The 20,273-nt window shown below is 40.8% G+C and overlaps 1 protein-coding gene across 6 annotated transcripts in view; it reads left to right on the top strand.

Annotated features, from left to right (window-relative positions):
- The window catches only part of BEND7 (BEN domain containing 7), a 46,657-nt gene that overhangs the window by 2,664 nt on the left and 23,720 nt on the right, over nucleotides 1–20,273 (top strand). For all 6 annotated transcript variants that reach the window (XM_029958092.1, XM_029958095.1, XM_029958093.1 and 3 more), the window contains exons 2-5: nucleotides 1,444–1,524; nucleotides 11,016–11,319; nucleotides 16,647–16,769; nucleotides 19,034–19,299. In XM_029958092.1, coding sequence (XP_029813952.1) covers nucleotides 1,483–1,524; nucleotides 11,016–11,319; nucleotides 16,647–16,769; nucleotides 19,034–19,299 — 735 coding nt within the window. In that variant the 5' untranslated portion in view covers nucleotides 1,444–1,482. The remainder of the gene's footprint in view (nucleotides 1–1,443; nucleotides 1,525–11,015; nucleotides 11,320–16,646; nucleotides 16,770–19,033; nucleotides 19,300–20,273) is intronic.

Raw genomic sequence — 20,273 nt, forward strand, 5'->3', positions numbered from 1 at the left:
TGCTCAGCAGGACAGCTACTGACCATGGAAGGCAGCACAAATCCCGTTGTTTTAGCCTTGTGAAAGGAGTCTGTACTTCCTTGATGTCATATCTCAAACTTCACCTTTACCCGTTCCACTCACTGGGTGTGCTTGGGAGGCAGAGGAGCCCTTTGTGCAGCACCTCATCGCTGGCCTCTCCAACTCCCTGCTGTGGTTTTTTTCCCCTCGTTTTCTTTCCAGGCCTTCTCTTTCTGTTGCGCCACTGTGTTAGGATTGATTTTAGTTTACTTACTGGGTTGTTCCTCCTCTTGTGCCCTCGAGACAGTCGCGCTATACAAATAAACAGCACATAACAAAAAAAGTTTGACTTCCAGGAGACCTTTCCAATCCTGTAGCTGTTTGGTCAGAAGTGCAGGTGTGCTCCTTGTGGGAGGACAAGCTGCTTATGCTGCCCTCTGTTTCTGTTGTGCCTTTTAAGTGAATCCCCCAAAGTGCTTTCCCATGAGTTAATCTCTGCCTTGCTTTTTGTGAGGCAAGTAAACATAAAAACCAGTTTACGGAGGGAGTAGCTGAGAGCGTTGGGAACTGGGAGGGCGTTGAAGGAGTGAGGTGGGGAGGTGGCTGTTTCAAGACACTGAATATATTGTTCGGTCTTGAGCGATTTGCCGAAGGACAAAGTGTGTGCCAATAGCAGAGTCAGAAATAGCATCCAGGAGAACTGCTTTAGACGCCTTTTTTTTTTTTTCCTTGGACTTACTATTCCCTCTGTGCACACATGTAAACAAAGCTCTCGTTCTACTGAACACCTGCCTGGGGTTACAACAGAGACCTTCACAGCAAAATACTCTTTTATTTGAAATAGAAATTCAGTGGTGAATTTTATTTTTTTAATATCCTGTAACATCTCATATACAGAGATGCCAATGTTTATTCTTAGAGTCATCACAGACATGGATTTCTAGGAGTGAATATCCTAAGGTGTCCCTGACCCTCCTTTCTTCAGAATTTGAAGGCTAATGACACCAGTATGAGTCAGAATAGCTGAACAATACAGCCCTGATGTACGTTGCTGATTTCCTTACTGAGGTGAAGTTTGAAAGTTTCCCTTGGTCTCTGGGAAGGTAAAGTTTTCATTATAAATCTGCTTTCCATCTGTAAAACAAGAAGCCAGATAATTGGCATCTGGTGGGATAATTTGCTGTGAAAATGAACACAGTAATTTAGGGCAGGCATAGCTATTCCCTAAAATCTGTGAAATATTTGAGCTGAGTCTCTCCAGTGTGAGCAAAGGTTTTTTTAGGAGGTGCTGATACAGAGCACATTTTCTGTGGTTAATTTGATGTACATGAAATAAACTGCAGATATATTGATAAATTATGTAGTAAAACTGTAGCAATGTGTTCAGTGTTCATTTTTTCCAGATCACTTGAGTTCTAATTTTTTTTATCGTTTTCATTCCAGATTACCATCAAGAGATATATAAGATCTCTGACTACAGCAATGATGTTAATGGGGAGACCAAAGAAACACAACCAGTTTTTTTAGGTATGTGCTTGTGTTGATTAATTTCCGAGCAACATAGCGTGGCCATTTGCAATTAGGGAGGAAAAAAACCTCTGTGCAAGCACAGGAAGCGCCTGCCATTGTTTAATGTGACGTTCTTTTCAAGACCCTTTTATTCTACGAATTGCCAATATATCCTTTATTAACACTGCTAAAAGTTGTAATTTCAGACATAAATGTTTATTAGTGTCTACACACAGTGCTAATTATCACTCACTCGGAGAGCCAGATGCTGACTCTGCAGTTTTGCAGCTCTGTGCTCACCCCATTTACATTGCATATTCCCTGGCATGCTTCACTGGCAATAGTTTGTGTAATTGGGGTATTACATCTTTGACATCTGGATAACAGAAATTCAATTTCCAGGAAGCTGCTATTTGTTTGGTTTTGCTTCTGCCTTGGGTGGGATAGAGGATTAATGTGCTGTCTTAATGTAATGTCCTTTCACCTCTGGAGCTTGCCTGCTAATCCTGCCATGGCAAAATTAAATTAAATCAACAGTTACAAATGTGTAAAGAAAATAGAGAAGTAATATAGAGTCTGCAGCCTGATACATACTACAGCATGATAGGACTGCTAGGACTGGCTATCAGTGAACCTTTACCTTTCCTATGTGCTTTTTGTCCCGTATAACTCCTCACCTGTGGAGTGCTTCTTCCTTTCCTTTTTCCCTCCTGTCACATCCAGGACCTCTCCTGAGTAAAGCACCTGTTGGCAAAAGTTTGGCAGGCCAAATTCATAGAGGTAAGGGTCAGATTTTTGAACTACCGTGACTCTGGCTGTGTAAAGTAAGCTCTTGGACACCTTGTTTGGGCTTAGGAGAAAGCACGTGCTTTTGCAGCAAGAAATCTGGAGGTGTCTGCCTCTCCTTAGCAGCACCAGGAGCCTAAATATTGTTGTGGGGTGATTTTAGATTTCTGTAGTCTGTGCATGTTGCCCCCTGCAGCCGGCAAGAAGCATTGGAAAGTGGGAGTCAGCACCTGAAGTCAGTCTGAGTGCAAAATGCCCTTGTCTCCTAAATTCATAGTGTCACATCCTCTTCTAGAGGTCAGCAGCAAATTGGAGATAACAGGAGGATGTTTTGGGCAGTGTGGAATCTTCTGATGATTGGAACATTTACACGGGGGTTGGAGCTGTGTTAAATTGCCTTCTTAGCTTCTCACCATTAGGATATTGAGCAAATATTTCTTCCCTACACCCATTTCCAGGGAGAAGCAAAAGTGTTTGCTGTGCTTTGTGTTTGGATTTCGTGTTCTATAAGCACTCTCAGTGAAGTCTGATAAACCTGATGGAGTGAGCTCTGCCAGAGGTTTACTTCAAATACTTTCTCTTCCAACCCTAAGTCATGATAAAGATTTGGCAAGAATTAGGCTTCAATCTGCTTAAGCCAGGGTACTCTAAGAATGTACAGGAGTCTATTCTTTGACATCTGTGCTGTGAGTCAGACCAACTGATTTTGAGTTTGGTTTGGTTGTATTGTCCTTATATTTGTTTGGGGTTTGTTATTTTTTATTATGCTCAGCTTTTCATTGTGACCGATGGTGCTCTGGCATTTAAGTGCCTCAAGTTCACCTATTTCAAGAGTCAGTCAGAATTTAACCTTTAAGAATGTGAGTTCTATCAAGGATCTTCCTTATCAGGTATTGAAGCACAGAGTTGCAGTCCTGGGAGCCAGCCCTCAGTTGCTATGGAAAGGAAAAGATGGTATTTCCCAAGTGTCCAACCTTTAGATTTCCTCAAAATATGCTGGGTTTGACACTGTTGAATGACATGTGACCGTGCAAGATTTGCAGACTGGTGTTAGGGACTGAATTTAGCAGAAAGCACTTGAAATCTGGACTCCCACTTTTTGACAGGGATCTGGTATACGTGGCATTTGGCATTCCAGATTTCCTTTTAGAAAATTCTCATTGCAAGGGGTGGTATTTCTTTGTTGTGCTTCAGGGGTGATGGGATCACAACCCTTTCCCCAGCTCTGTGTCCTGTCCGCTAATAAGGTGCTTCAGGGTGTTGTCGCTGCTTCACTTGATCTCACTTTTTCATGCCAAAATTTACCTGAGGAGGATGGTTTTTTGTGACTTGTTGGTTTAGAGTCGAGTTTGTTCTCTAATTTAAGTGATCCATGGGATCAGCTGTTGAAACCTCAATGTGATGCAGCCTTTAGCATGGAATGGATGCTAAGATCCAGCACTGAAGCTATTACCTTTGAAGAGGTGAAATGTTAGTGGCAGTATATAAATGAGTGAACATTTATCAGGAATGGGATGTGCAAAATGTTTGGGCTGCGCAGCTGAGCACAAAGAACTCAAACTGAAGAGATGTGCTGTTGAGAAGAGCTAGGGTAAGTAAGTGAATCAGAAGAATCCAGCCTGTTTAACATACAGATAAATTAAGGATCAAATGTCAGGAAAGACCTGTTAAACCTAGATAGTCTTTTTTGCATCAGCACAGGTGGCTTTGTGTAAGTGTGGGGTGAAAACTGGAAGAAGCTTCACTGCAGTTAAAGGAACATGGTAGTGGACATGAGTTCTGATGGTTGTGATGGTGTAAATTCCAATTGTTTTTTGAATGGAGCTTGTGAAGTTGTCTCATGTGGTGGAGTGTTGAAGTGGGAGACGGGGTGGCTTGCCCTGTCCTCTGATCCTTTGTTCTGATAAGATGATGAACAAGAAGTCACATCTTTCTAGATGAAGGACATGCTTAAACACAGTCTTTAAAAATTTTTTGGGGATTGTAGAATATCCCCTCTGCATTTTGCAGATGAGCACTGGAATGTCTTTTGTTTTGAAGGGAAGGGCTTAGTTATCTGATACCAGAAGAAGCTGCTCAGTCTGAGAAGGAAGAGGCATCCCAGAGTGAAGTGCTTAAACCTCAAACATGGACAAGATTTAAGACAGACCTGACTTGAGATTTTACTAGTTATCAGCATAAACTTCCTGTCATAGGGCTGCAGGCCCAGACTTGGAATTACAAACCCATGAGGGGACTGTGTTATGGACAGTACTGGTTAAGCTTAGCTTGTCCACTGAAAAAGAAAAAATCTTTTGCATACACCATACTGCTTTTTTTCAGTCTTAATATTTTATTGCCATCACAAAAAGGTAGAAATATAGTATACCTCCTTTTTACAATGCTTTCAACTTGAAATTCAGGCTCTGTGTTTGAAAGGTTAATGTAGAAAACTAATTATATTATCCTGGTAATCAAATGTGTGATGAGACATTTGTCTGTGTAATTAACAGTGAAGAACTTTTATAGTTTCATAAAATCGAATGCTACGCACAGTGTGCTTGGAGCATTTGTTTTGAAGAGATGTCCAAAACAGAGATGTTTATGACTGATATAAAGTGGAACTGAAATGTACTGTAATGCAGGTGTCTGTGCATTTTACAGCATTTCGCATTGTTGAAGTGGGAGGCAGCAGATTAATAACTTCACTGTGTCATGGTAAAAATAAATAATGTGTTCTTGGAGCAGGGGAGCGATGCATAAGTTACTCACTAATTTCAAGAATTTATTCTGTCCCAGAAATTATGTCCTTTGCAATTTATTCACAGAGAAAAAGTTGACTTAACAAGTAACTTCACACACCTGTGTTACTGTTAATAGGATTATATCCCAAGTCTGGTTGTAGCAGTAGTGGCTTCTGTAATTAAGACTGCATAAAGTTTATTTTATTGTATCTGTGGTCTCTAATGATCTAACTTTGTAAAGCATTCCTCCTTGGGGATGAAGCATGATCTTGACCTGGGATATTTCCAAGAACTGGGGGAAGTTGTTGCATATCTATTATTACTTTTTTAATTATATGACCCCATTAATATATACTTTTGTTGAACAGTTGCTCACTTGTCCTTTCCCGAGTGATTTAGCTGTTGCAGTGTGGCATCAAAGTGTGTAACTTGGGCTTCTGTAGCTGCTCCTGTTAGGTGTTTCTGAAACTTTTTCACCAGGCTCTTCCAAAGACTTGTTTTGTGGTGGTAGTGATGGCTGTGCCATCTAGTCTGACCCAGCTTCCAGAAAAATAACCCCCCCCAAATCCTGAATGATCTCAGGGTCTGATCCTGGGCTTGATTCTGCAAATTGCTTTGCTTACATTAGTGTTTGTGGTGTTTATTAATTTTGTGTGTCTCATGGTAGGCAGGGTTATCAACCCATGTACTTCTGTGCTGGCTTTGGGAGTAGGGGGTCTAATTTGAGGGTGATCCAGCTTTCCTGTAAATACAATGTCAGTGCTTTGTGTGGTGACATGAAGATAGGCAAGTGCTTTTAAATGATGCTTTAGAGCACTACTAAGATGCCTCAACTGAGACAGCTTAAATGTCCCTACGTGTTAGCTTGGGGTAGTCAAAGTCCCCAGCTCATAACTTGTGTTGCCTGTGTGACCCTCTGACATGGTGTGTGACCCCTGCCCTCCCCCATGACTTGGGGTTTAGATTTTGCATTTGCTGAGAGTGTTGTTGCCCATGTTCTTTCTTCAGTGTAGGTTCTTATATGCCAGCACAGACCAGGTATCCCTTTTTTGGGAATTTGTGCTTACCCCGTGAGTTCAGCTACGCAGATGCCCGATTCCAGTTATACACAGGGCAGTTACAGCAAGTTTCCACGTGATTTAGGAAACCTTTGATCCGATAAGGAACCACGCACATGGCTCCTCTATTTCCCCCGTGCTGACCTTCACAACTTTCTGTTTCAGGATCATTTCTGGTATGGGATGACAGTGACAAAAGTATCTTGATTTTTGAAAATTATTGTTTGATGTGGGTATAGTTTTTGCTGAGAAGGGATGCTGGGCTCCCTTCTGGGATAACTGTCTCTGAAGGAAACACATGAATACCCTGTAGCATTCCAAGAGGTGTTTGTTTGGTGAGTTCAGCCTGGCTGAGCAGCAGGGTCGTGTGCCCTGTGTGCGGTGCCTCCTCGGGCCGCTCTCAATCAGCCCTTACAGAGTCTTCAAACACGGCAGCCGAGTTTTGCTGGCCCCCTTCCAGGGAGGGCAGCATTCAAGTGGCATCTAATAAATTGCAGTTTAATGTTTGATTATATAACCCGTTGCAGCTATTTTGTTGTTGTTGTTGTGGTTGTTGTTGTTGTTGAGCTTTCAAGCCATATGCATCGACTTCCACTTTTTCTCACCTCTGAAGCCTTGCTTCCCTACAAACCAGGCTGTTGTCAGCTCACATGTGCTTGTCTGGCTGCCTGTTGCTGCTATTCCTCCCCTCCAGATAACTCCTGAATTCATCCACTAATTTCAGCATAGTTGGGCACAAAGATGGAAATCTGAGATACAAACCTGATGGAGGAAAAAGCCCTATTTGTACAGTCAAGAAAGGAAAAAGTTCCATAGGAGTTTCAGCTGCCCAAACAACATAAAATTAGACACTAATTAATAGAAAAACTATATTTTAAAAGTCAGCTACCCATGAATATTTCCCAAAACACGAGAGAAATATAAATGTTAGAAACAAAGAAATTAATTGCAAAATGTTGGACCAAGAGAACATTATGGCCATTTGTTTATGTGAGTCAAAGGAAGAAAATATCAAACACAGACAATTGTCCAACCTTAACTCTATTTACCCACTTATACACTTTAAACCACACATTATTACAGGTGTGGTTACCACTTCTCTGATAGTGGGATAAAAGTAATATTTGAACATGTGGGTATGGTTATATATCATTTTATAATTCTTTGCAGTGCTGTGATAGTATTTGACAAACTATTTGGGAAAAGTGTAAGAACTTGTTGGTAGGCAATGTGCTTATATCTAGATTTGGTTTAATAAGCATATAGTGAAAAGATGGACAGTCATATAGAGGCAAAGAGTGTAATGAATTAATATTAATATTTTGTTAACTGCAGTTGTTTACAGGTCTGTTTCTTCAGACAGCTGCACACTTAGCAAGTGGATTCTACTACATCCTGGGACAGTTCTGGTTTACATTTGTGCCTTTGTAATTTTAAACATTTTTGCAACTTTCAAAGCAGGAAGTTTTTATGTTCTGTATACTTTCAGCGAGGAAATAGATTGAAATTAATTTTGTGAAAATTACTTTTCAAGAGTGTAGCTTTTATTGAAGAGCTTTGTTTTGCTTTTTTGTTGTTGTTTTATAAGATTACAGGTCAGGTCATGTGGAAAAAAGTAGGTTGTGTATAAGAGTCCATCATAGAAACACCTATAACAGTAGCTATTAAAAATTGTTATGTTTTTGTTGTGACAATTTTAGTACCTGTATATACAGCCCTGAATAGGGCTGTACCTTGTCATGGTTCTATTTTGAGTAGCATTTTGTAAATATTTTAGTGTTTTGCAAGTAACTTCATTGGTTTCAGATAAAACCCAAGGGTTTACATAGGGAATCCAAGTGGCAAATCCTGTAGCCACCCCTTTGGAGGCATTCCCATCTCCTTGGGAATAGTGAGGACTCCTGGTATATGTACAGGGAGAGGCTGAAATAGGCACCACTCTTCTCAGGCCTTAACATCTATCTTGGAAGGCTTTTCACAGATAGGTTAATGCAGATTTCTGTGTAATAAACTATTTTTTTTCATGTTGATTATCCTATTCAGCATTTAAAAAGGAAGGCTGGCTCTTCTGTAGGACATAGTAGCTTGAGTAGTTCTGTTTTCTCTGTGCCCCATCTTCCTTTTTTTTTTCTTTTTAACTTTTTAAATTACATGTTTATTATCTGTGAAAATTATCAGCAGTGGAATAGCTGATAACAAAATGCTATCACGGGGCTCTAGAGCTAATAGCCAAATGAGATAACCAGGGAGCAAGAAGTTAAATCTGTTTAGTTAAATCTATGTTGCTCCTGTCTGCAGGTTCAGATGGTGTAACATCAGCTGCTCTCCACTCCTGTTGGGCAGGATGCTGCTCTTCCTGGCCTGTTACAAGCTAAAGCTGTAAAAAGTCATGACTGGGAAAGGAGGGATGTAAATTTGCACTGAAGACTTAAGTCAGGCTTGTAGTCCTGTAGGACTTGATCCTGATGGGTCCCTTCCAACTCAGCATATTCTATGATGGTTTATTGCCCTTCCTTGTAAAATAGAAGGCATATTTAAAAACCAAATCAAAACAACAAAAGAAACCAAAACCAACAACAACAACAAAACAAACAGAAAAATTAAAAAAAAAAAAAAACCCAAAATGCAAACCCCAACAAAAGGGGACTCTCCTTTAAGTAAGGATTTACCTAAAGTTCAGGGTTTGTTTTAACATAAATTTAGGGGTTTTTATTTGGAGTTAAGTATGCTCGTGTCACTGTATAGGAAGACTTCTATGTGAAGGAACAAGGGAACAGAATCAAGGCTGAATAAGCTCAATTAACATTAATATTTTATGTAATTGGGTAACGGAAATTTAATCTTTCTAACAACATGTCACCCGACCAGACATGTAGCACAGTCACTGCACCCCGCAGGAAGGGGTGGGTGGGAAGCTGTTCTGACACTCACCTACATTTTGCCATTGAATACAAATCCAAATTGCCAACATAAAACTCTGAGAGCCTGGTGTAATGTTAAATGGTACAACAGTAAGGGTTTGCTCCAGGCTCCGGTGTGGTGGGAGTGTTTGGATCTGGGCTATGAGCAGGTACAGCCACGTACAGGAGAAAGGGCAGTCTGCAGTGTACGGGTCTGAGTGCCTCAGTAATTGGAGTCCGGCGGTACTCTGCAGCCTCTCAAGGCTGGGAACTGCAAACAACCAACCCCTGGCTGGGCTGAAGCCAAAAAGTGTCACTTTAAAGGAATTGGTGCTGTGATTGGTTAATTAAATCACACCCGCACACATAAACCTGCGGGCAAACCAACAGAATAAATAAATACAGCGCAGAACTCCCTTGCAGAGGGTTTTTCTCGCCGCTTTAGCTGGGGTGGAAGCGGTGCTGGAGTGTCGCTGTACGGAGTTGGCAAATATTTTTCTAAGTTTGGACTGGAAGCTGTCTTGCAATCCACCCACTCTCCTCGCTGGATCGGGGTGGGCTGGAGCCAGCTGGCACCAGCCCAGGGAACCGGTGCGCCAGGTCAAGCAGGAGATGCTGGGATCCAGCAGAGGCTGGAGTGGATCGTAGAGCTCCTGTCCCCTTCTGCTTATTCACCTCCTAGAGCAAAAAATCCCTCTTTCAGGTGCTGTACATCCCTAGCTATGCCGGGCTTGCAGTGTGTCCCAGCCACACTGAGCTTGACCCGTGCTGGGGAGGGGTTTGCTGCTCTTTTATCTGTCTGGTGTAGCTGCTCGTAGGCATGCATCTAAGTTTAAGGAACTTATTAGAGCTGTTAAGTTGATAAAATTGTTCACCTGCCTCGAATTAGCACACTTTCAAATAGCTCGTTAAACCAGAGACAACACACCTTGCATCTTGGATTTTGGAGAGTTGAAGTTTTGTTCTTCTGAGATTTCCTTTGCACTGTAGCTTTGCCAAAAATAGGTTTGTTTTGGGAAGCACGGATGTCAATTGACTAGAGGATACCAGACATTACTGTATTAAGAATAGTACAGAGGAAGGTTGATTCCTCAGTTTCTACATCTTCGTTTTCCCATTTGCTTAGGGTGTTTTGTTTTTCTATTACCAGTAAAAAAACCAGCAGCTTCTTATTTCAGAAGGAGCAATGAACACTTCCTTATTACTCCTGAAATGTAATGTATGCTTTAATGAGCAAAATAGCTGCTATCTGCCCAAAACACATCTATTCATTGTGCAATCAGCAGTTTCATATGTAAAATTAATACTTAAATGGTGCCAGGAGTATTAAAGTGTATAACTGTTGTTATTTAAATGCCCTGAATTTATTTGGAACAGTCACATTTTTCTTGTGTATATTTTCATTTTGTCTTTATAATCTACATTTTCCAGACATCCAGCAGTTCAGCTATATACAGTTATACACGTTAGCTACTGTTTAATTTATTCCTGTATAATCCAGTATTATTAAATTCTGTGGACTAAGGAACTGATTCTGTTCATTAAAATCAATAGATGCAGTGTTGGTGTGTGCCTATGTGTGATGTGGTGCTTTTTGTGTTTAGGTTTTTTTTTAGGATCTATCCTTCAGCATACAGCAAACTGATACATAAAGGGTCTGATCCTTTAGGCTTTACTCGGGGAAAAATATCCACTGATGTCAATGCCTGAATAGGATCAGTCTCTTAAAAGGACTGTTTATTTGAAAGTGCTGTAGCTATTATTATTTCCTTCTGGCAAAAAATAATCTCACTCATCAAAGCTTTAGAAACAGCATCAAGAAAGCCAAGTTCAGCAGGTCTTTCAGCCACGAGAGCTGTCAGCCATGGCTGTGTGAAAGCGTAGCCTGGTACATCCCAGCGACCACTCAACCATCCCTTTTCTTTCTTGTCTTTATTTATTTAATTCTGTGCTCCAACTCTTTTTGGTATCTAAAATCACTAATCTCTACCCATTACTGTTTTTGCTAATTTACAGTGATAACTGTGGCTCTGTTTTCATTAGGAGATGAAAGCCGGGAAATTAAAAAACAAATTACAGGGATGAGAAGATTACTGAATGACAGCACTGGAAGAATCTATCAACGAGTTGGCAAAGAAGGAGAAAAACTGAAGGAGGAGCCCCAAGATTTAGACTTAGCCTGGGCCCAGCGCCTGAATCCCCCTGCAGAGTCCCAGGCGAGCCTTCATCCTTCCCAGAGCAGTGCATGGAATGAATTATCACCCCAAGCCAGCCATTTTTCAGGGCAATACGGAACTCGATCCAAAACGTTCCAAAATCAGACTCGAACTGCGGCATCCAATGGTATGATCTGTGTTAGATACTGAGAATGGTACTTTTTTCCCCCCCTCTCCTTGTTCTGTACTAAATATCTGCCTTTGTTGTGATGATATATTGTACCACTGCACTGAAAGCAGTTATAGTTCAGAGTCTACAAAATGAGCACATAGTTATCACTTCAGAAAGGTGTGAAAGTGGGCACAGTGCGTTCTGCTACCATCTGTCTTAGCTTTTAAAATGGTTTCCTGGTGATAGGACAGAATTACTCAATGCTTAATTTCTCTACAATGCTTACTAAAACAGCTTTTGCCATTGTTATTAAGTTCATGGCTAATTAAATGTCAACCTCTACCACTCCTCTTTGCCATGAGTAGTGTAGCGCTGTTGTGACACCACTCGTGGAGCAGGATTTTACTGCCTTTCACGAGGGGATGGCATCAGCCTTATAACAGGCCACTGAACTGCAGGGACAAAATTCTATCACAGCCGTAGGCTTTTATTCCTGTGAGACCATCGGAGAAAAGAAGTGATGAAGTCTACCTGTGAACAGTGTGTACTAGAGCGTGGCCCTTCTAGTACTGGCAGAGAATTCTGCCCTGAGGTAGATGGCAGTGTGCCTTTAAGATGCCTTTCTCTTGTTGTGTTAAGTCCCAGAGAATGAAAGTCTTGCTGCCACATTAAAAAACTGTGCTGTCAAAGTCCCACCATAACAACCTTCTAAATATGAAAGGACACAAAATTCATCACACATCTGCCTCCTTGCCCTGAGAGGCCCTGAGCACCAGCAGGGACAGTTCTCTGCATGCACAGAAGTGCCCAAGCCTGCACAGATTAGGTGCCTGGTTCCCAAATCCAGAAAGTAGGTGGAGCAGCACCTCTATCCCCTCCGGGGCCTGATTCAACTTGTGAGCTAAAACACGTTGACAGGATTTGGCCCCTTATGCAAGAAAATGTCAGTGCTTTGATTTTTTTTTTAATATGAGGAGGAAGGGTTCAGCTGATTTATGATACCTTACAGGTTAGAGTGGCCTGTGGGACAGTGAAAGAGTTGGGTTGAGCAACCTCCTAGGCTGGACAGGAGGAATACCCAGGCTCCCAGCTCTTGGGGAAGTGCCCCAGGAGGCACCTCCCTCTGCAGCTGTCCTGCTGCAGAAAGGAATGCAATCTTTTGGGTTATTACATAAAGATGGGTGTGGGCCCTCTCCGTTGGCCACCTTTGAAAAGACAATCTGCGTAGCAATTTGGTAAGAGGTGTCTGCCTACAGTGAGATGTTGTGATCAGGCTGGGCAGTTTTTCTGCTTTGGCTCCAAAGCCCAGACTCTAGGAAAGGAAAACTTTTGATGAATTTCTGGGCTATGAGCAAGAGCTCTAAAACTGCTTTTCACCCAACATACAGCTCTTCTGGGCATTGTGACATGCCTGATTCCCCTTGTCCCGTGCATTGAAAGCACTGAAAGCCTGAGCATCTAACTCAGCGTTTTAGATGTTATTCAGCAGATGGACAAAGGCCCTGAAAGCTGGGTGTAGAGATGCTGAACAATACCTCAAGGGAGATACTCCTCCTTGGTACTTACCATGGTGTTTAACTTACCAGAGCAAAACTGTGCAGGCCTGACATAAGGTTGTTACCTGGGGCTGTCAGGCTGAGGTCATCACTGGGAAGATGTTCAGGTATCTGTAGCAGGTGATCTGAGTCCAGAAACTTTCTGTCCGTTGTGGATAGATACTATATAGGAAGTAAAGGTACATCCTGTAGGCCCCCTGAATTACTCAAATTTGGATGCAGTAGACACATCAAGTCCATCTCACTAGTAAGTTACCTACTCATAGGATGGTTCAAGGAGAGGCTGGAATGGATGTTTAACAGAAAGCATTAGTGAGAAAGGTACTGACAAAAATAGAGCAAAGGAGGAATGGGGGGAGCCTAGACATTGCTGCAGCAGAGGAATGAGTAGGAACATACCTGAAAAGCAAAATTATTTACTCCAAGCCAGACTTAAGGTGGCAGTTCCACAAGTCAGGATGTTGGGTAGACACGTGTGACGCACTGCATTTAGTGGAAGCCCCTTGGGGCTACAGTGAGCAACATGTCTGCCCTGTTTGAGACAACAGGCTCACAGAGTCTTTCTAAGACATTTGAGTTTCTTGTGTTCTGTGGGAAATCCAGCAGTGATGCAGCAGCTGAATTGCTTTTGGGCTATATCAAGATCATTTTCAATGGGTAGTACTTGCATGCTCTTCAGATATAAACTGGTAGCAATGTTACAACAGGTGAATTCCCTCTCAGTAGATCCAGCTTCAAGAACCGCTGTTCTGGGCTACTTACTGCTCACACAGGGAAAGCAGCTGATGTATTTGTGTCATCTCCTTCTCTCAGTCATACAAGCAGGTATCAAATTTGCCTGCTGGCTAGCTTCCAAAAGAGAGGGAGATGGCTCTTTAAAGACTCTTTCATAAAAATAAAAAGTCTGATCTCCTTTTAAAATTAAAAATTGATTTATAACAAGAAGAAAAGGGTTGCTTTTGTCCTCTAAAAATGATAAAGATAGTGCTTGGAACAATGACTGAGAACACTCTACAAGATGTTTCTTACAATACAATAACTGATCAGAGGAGGGAGGATAGAAAGAAAATAAAAAACCTTCATGAATATGTATGGAGTCAGTAGAACTCTGCTTTGATTTGAAATATTGGTGGTCTCTTTTCCCATTCCCAGTACCTATGGTAGATTTACATGGGTAATTTCTATCAATGCTAATGGGGATTGTAATGTAAATCCCTTGTGCCTCAGTGGGAAAATAGACCCTTTGGTTTTCCATCAGGAGCCTGTGTGCTTTCATTAGGAACACGTTACATTGCAACAGGAAAGATGTACAGGTATTTACTGATACAATTTGTCCAAGTTTTCACATGCAGTTTACCATGATGTAAAGTTTTTATTAAGAAGGAAACAAAAGCCACCAGCCCTGGTTCCCCATTATGGTCTCTTAAATACTGTTTCCAGAAGCCCACTAGAATATTGAATTCTGATCAAGAGAGAGGGCTGGGTTTATCTTGAGAAGCTGATTAGTCTTTAAACAACTGAGAAAGCACTGAAGGAAGGATGTTCTATTAATAAAACTTTCCTAATTTCCCGGACTCCCATTTTGGGGGTACCTGCTTGTCTTACTGAAAGGTACAGAGTTATGCTATTAAATTATAAGTAGTCTTGAAATTCATCTACCTAAAAGTCTACCTGTAACAGGTAGGTAAAGGGTATTGGTGGAGTCAAGGTGAGGGATTCTGAGTAATCTGCTGTAAAGCTAAAGATAACATTATTTTTTTCCCTCTCTCCCTATAACAATAGGCTAAACACTTTATGGACCATTGAAAAGGTAAAATCCTATCCATGCCCCAAGGAACTTCCAGTGAATAGACAGTGTACAAAGGAAGGGTGAGATCAAACTAGGCAGAGTCCTGCTGAGTCAGAAACCTTTTTGTTTCAATTGGAGACTCACAGCCTGTTTTCCAGATAACTTCTTAGTTCTAAAAGGTTGTTTTATTTGCAGCTGAAACTTCAGAGAGGTGAAGCCAGTGGTGCTATTGCATTTGTATTTGCTCGATTTGCAGAGATTTTTGAACTAGTCCATTTATCTCAGTGCAGTTTTAACATGTATTTGTCCATGGATGATATCTTAAAATACCAAAATTTATAGTGTGGACAGTCTAAATATCTGAGGAAAAGAGGAGAGTGACACCCAGAAGATGTCAACAATCTTTAAGGGATACATCAGTTCAGCTTTACAAGTAGCTCACTTTTGGTGCACGACCATCAGTTTGCTCAGGTCTGATAGATGTTGCTTTAGATCTGAAGGACTGAATGGAAGGAGGCAGAGAACAAGTGCTTGGGAAGGGAGATGTGAGGATGGAGGGACACACTGGAAGAATTAGGTAAGAATGGTAGCGATTTAGGGGTGGCCAGATTTTCAGCCATTTCAAGTGAGGATTGAAGTCAGGGGATCTCTGCGGGTCTGACATCAGGGAGCTCTGATGAAAGAGCACAACCCAAACCTGAAATGATATTTGGCTGGTTTGGCTTCAGAGGAAAGCAAAAGTAATAACTAAAAATGGGAGGATTTATGAGTGGAGATTAAATGAGTTGCTTATGTTCACTTTATCTGGGTAATGATTAAAGGGCACCTGATAAGTGTCAGGCTATGGAAGAAAAAGGAAAATACACTCTCTGAAGTCCACGTGTGACACCAAGTGAGGTGATTCTTGTTAGGTCCATTTGTACCTGTCCTTGTAAAATGATCATCCCTCCTCTTGCATGCTTTGATGAGCAGTAAAATACCCATCAATTTAAATGACTGTAAGCATATTTTGAAAGGAAGGGGAGGTGCATCCCATCTGGCCTCAGTTTCATCCGGATACTGCTAGGTGTTTTGTTGAATTTTGAAATTTTTATTTGCAGCATTAAAGCTGGGGATACAGCTATTTTAAATTAAAGTGCAGGATATAACTATCCAGATAAAGCCCGAAATCTGTCAGCTGTTACAGCTTGTCCTAATTCAGGACCTACAATGCAAAACTTCTGGAAAGCAAGGCAGTAATAAAGGCAATGCTGAGGACTAGAAGTATGTAAGTCAAGCTAAACACTAGTAAGAATTACTAGAAAAAAACAATGTCTTGAACTACTGTATTAATTTTCAAAGGGAAACTGTGGAAAGCCCATCTTGTAGGTCACAGTGCTGGAAAATATATAATAGAAAACAATCCCACCCTAGCAAACAGAAGGGCAGATTTGAAAGCTTTCTTTGCTGGTGGTTCTTTTCTGTCCTGTTTTTTTGGGTATTTTTATTTTCATTCTCAATTGTTCACGTGGTAAAGAATCACATGTAACATTCAAACAGTTTAAAAATTCCTAGACCCTCATTTGATGTACAGTATTTTATTACACAGGCTGTCTTCGTTCTTTGTAAGACTATTCCAGGAGATGGACTTTTTTGTATGTGTGTGATAAAGTGAGCATGTTTTATAATGAGGTTTGGTGCTTTTGTTATTCAAGATGAACCAGCCTGACAATAGAGAGCCCTGCTGTGAGGAGTGCATTGTATTCAGGCTTTTTTCCAGCCCATGTAACATTGCATCCCAACTCTGTATGATTGCACATGTTAGTAACTGGATAAAAACGAGTGGCCCTTTCCCCTGAAAAGGGACTGTGTTGAAAATTACTTGCTTTCTTGCTTTGGATCTAGTTTCACAATCTGGTATATTGATAATAGTTTCAAACACCTGCAGCTAATTGTTGTTTGGGTGGTTTTGTGTGGGTTACATGATGTTTTCCCCATTTCATTCCTCTCTCTTTCAGGAGAAATCCCCATGGTGAATTCATCAGTTGGACCAAACTGCTGTACATGTAATTGCCAGTCAACCCTGCAAGCGATTCTTCAGGAGCTCAAGACCATGCGAAAATTGATGCAGATTCAAACAGGTACAATGTCCCATATGTGTTTATCTGTGACAAGCACCTAGTTGAATATGGCCAAGCTCGTTGCAGGGGTGTTGAACTAGATGATCTTTGGAGGTCCCTTCCAACCCAAACTGTTCTGTGATTCTATGATCTTCCTCTTAGGGAATGGTCTAATAAGACAGAAGTCTGTGTGGACACTCAGGAAAACTGGGGACTATTTCCTGCTCTCTTGACACGTTGTTCAAAGTCAGATTTTTCACAGGTTTCTTGGAAATGTAATTATTAGTTTTCAGATCCTTATGTGTAACATGGGATTTTATCTTACAGGAATCTTTTAAGGCTAAATTAAAAAAAAAAATCTAATGTGATTAGATACTCTTGTAATGAGAGCTCAGTGGGTAGGTCAATATGCCATAACCACCCTCAGTTTGTTTTCACAGTGCTACTTAATTTGTGATTTGCTCACCAGTTCACTAATCTGAGCAGTAAGAAAAATGAAATTGGAATTCTCTAGTTTTCTGCTATGTTGGGAGCTGAAACAGAACAGTGCAGAGCCAGAAGAGCTCTAGAGCCAGCAAGATAATGAGACCATGGCAGGTAGGAGCTAGGTAGGTCATCATAGGCTGCTGGGAAGCTAAAAATCACTGTTAATACTAATAAAGAGTTGGGCATGTTGGAGATTTTTTCAGTTGACTTGCCCATCCAGCATAAGTGATGGGGAGTGGAGCTATGGAGGTTTTTCTCTTAGAGTGGCTGGGTAAGACCTCTGTAAGAAAAGGGAGTGTTGAGTAATTAACTGAAACATGGGTGGAGTGAAGGGCTGACTAAACTCCTTGTCTCCACGGTGTGTAATGTTTGAGTGAGTGATGGGAAGGATCGGACAGGTTTTGTAGTATCAGTTGACATGCATAAAAATGCTTTTCTAGAAGTCATCAATTTACAAAGAAGCACACAAAGGCCCAGTTTTACAGTCTTTGCTGGGACATGGGCTTCTTTATCACTCCAATTTCATTGAAGTTACGTTGTGATTGGAAATGGCTTGTGAGTGACAGCTATAGGACTGGGGTTTATGCCAAAAGAGCTGGCTCCTCAATAGCAGGAACATATCTTATTTATTATGTATCTACAGAGTAAGTACCTTGTTAATTCATGAAGCTCTTGATTCACTGGGAGTGCTTCATATTTTCTGAAATTATAGTTTTGCAGAGGAAAAAAAAATCATTTGGCTTTTTTGTTGCTAAAAGGGAAAAAAGCTAAAATGCAAACATGTAAGATAAAGTGTAGTAACTTGTTTTAGTGTTCAAACACCTTACTGTCTTAATTACGAACTACACATCACAGTCTTGTAAGTCCTTGCCAGAAATTAAATATTCCAGAAATCTTTTAATAAACAGTATTGTAAGGTTTGTTTCTTTCGTCAGGCTTTGTAGATGAGGACTTTTTGTAGCCCACTCATAATTTGAATGAGTGTGATCTACATGTGAAGCACTTCTGGCTTTTTTTGTTTTGACCTTGATTTTAGTGATTTATCCACACATATAATTGTATCTTGATAGCATTCTGCTAGTGAGTGAGTGAGGACTCACTCACATTGATACAGGTTCAGGTTCAGGATTGATGCCTTAATTTATTGTGAATACTGGGAAATGCAAAATATTGATATATATAAAATATGGTTTCTTATATTTCAGAGGTAACACATGTCAGTTTTTGTGTATGAGCAAAACAAACCGATGCAACTTTGGGTTACCTTTTTTCCCAGAAATTAAACTACTGAATAGTGTTTTCACTCATTCTTGACATAATGGTACTTGAAATGTTCTTGCTGAGCTAATTAACTTGGAGACCACAGTCATAAAAATAACTGTAATTGCATTAGCACTTGTATTATCTTACTTTATCAAGAAAAGATCTTCAAAGACAGTGAGATTCTCAGTCATTCAAGAGGGTATGCAAATCAATCATCACTTAAGTGCTTCATGTCACCAACCACCCAGTGGTCACTAGGAGAAAGAACCACGTATTCCTAATTTTCCTAAAATGCTATTTATCACTATGTCTTGAAAAGCCTCATAGTATAGCTCACTGTCATTATTCCCATTGTGCAGATTGGAAAATTATGCCAAGGTGATAAAATGTAAGTGTTTCCCCTGCACCAGCAGTCCTGGAAGCCACACCACTTACCCAGAAAATAAGTTCAGTGTGTCGGCGGTTTCATGGTGCATCTCTGTGATTATAGGTTTGCTTTTGTCTATAAAATTAATGCATTGCTTTCTTTCATTCAGTTGGGACTCAAAACAGACAGCAACCTCCTGTTCCTCTGATTTGTGCACAAAAGTCAACAATATCAAGAAAGAGAAATAAAAAGAGAAAACTGCCCCTCAAAACTATTGAACCAGTTGCAATGAGTAAGAAACCCAGCACTGCAGAGAATGAAAAGAAGCTTTCAGCAAACTCAGAGCGACTGAGTCTGCAAGCGATTGAACCCGCCCCAAAACCAGAAGGCCCCGTTTCAGGATTTGGAATTATCCTTGAATCGGCTTCGTCAGATGTAAGTTCAGGTTTTAATGCACAGGATCACAGGATTTTAAAGCACTAACTCATTCAGGAGAATCGGTACTCAAATCCCATTGATGTCTCTTCCCACTTTTTGTTAGAATAAACAAGCAAATCTTGGGTAGGGGTGAATGGAGATGTTAGGGTTAGATGAGGGGAGTGCTGATTACAAAGGTTGGGGTTTTTTTCCAACTTTTATGAGTGTATAGTTCTTCCTTGAGTTCAAAGCTCCAGTTCCTTGCGCTTGTAGTGGGAACTTGCTCTTCATCTCTCCCACTGCCAAGAGCCACCGTGAGGTGAGGAACCATGAAAAGTGCTGGATGTATAAACCATTCACAGCCAGTCATTGCTGTTGAATAGTAACACGTGTGCCTTTATCCTGCCAAGGGGTATTTATGTGCTCTCATGCCTGTCTGATCCCACTGGCTTTGGGGGACTCCTCACCTCTGTTAACTTCATGTTCGGTCTTCGCTGAATCCGGTCATTTAGTTTCCATCACTGTGGTTGCTGAATGAGGGCCTTGAAACTGTTGATGATGTCGATGTGACTAAAGGGGCCAAAATTTGCCTCTCTAAAAATGTCTTCTTTTCCCATGTAAAATTGCAGTAGGCATATTTCCTTGATTCATGTACACAGTGATAGAAATTTCATGTATCTGGTGGCTGATTGGCTTTGTTTAATGACTAAATTGATGTCATCCGAACCAGTTCAGCGACAAGTAAACTGGTCATTACTTTCTCTAATATATTTTTAATTTTGAGCAGGCACTTTCCAATTTCCTAAGTACTATGAGCTAGAAAAACATAATTAAATTCAGTATTAATAAGCATAAATGAAAACAATGTAGCAGATAATGTTCTACCTTTCTGGAAGAGGGAACTAATAATAAAAAAGAGCTGTCATAATAATTCAGTTACAGAGATGCAAGCCACACCACTAATTAGGTTGCAGTCTCATGCCACAGAGGCA

Source organism: Manacus vitellinus, unplaced genomic scaffold (assembly GCF_001715985.3).
Source record: "Manacus vitellinus isolate BGI_N305 unplaced genomic scaffold, ASM171598v3 scaffold_13_pilon, whole genome shotgun sequence".
Classification (NCBI taxonomy): Eukaryota; Metazoa; Chordata; class Aves; order Passeriformes; family Pipridae; genus Manacus; species Manacus vitellinus.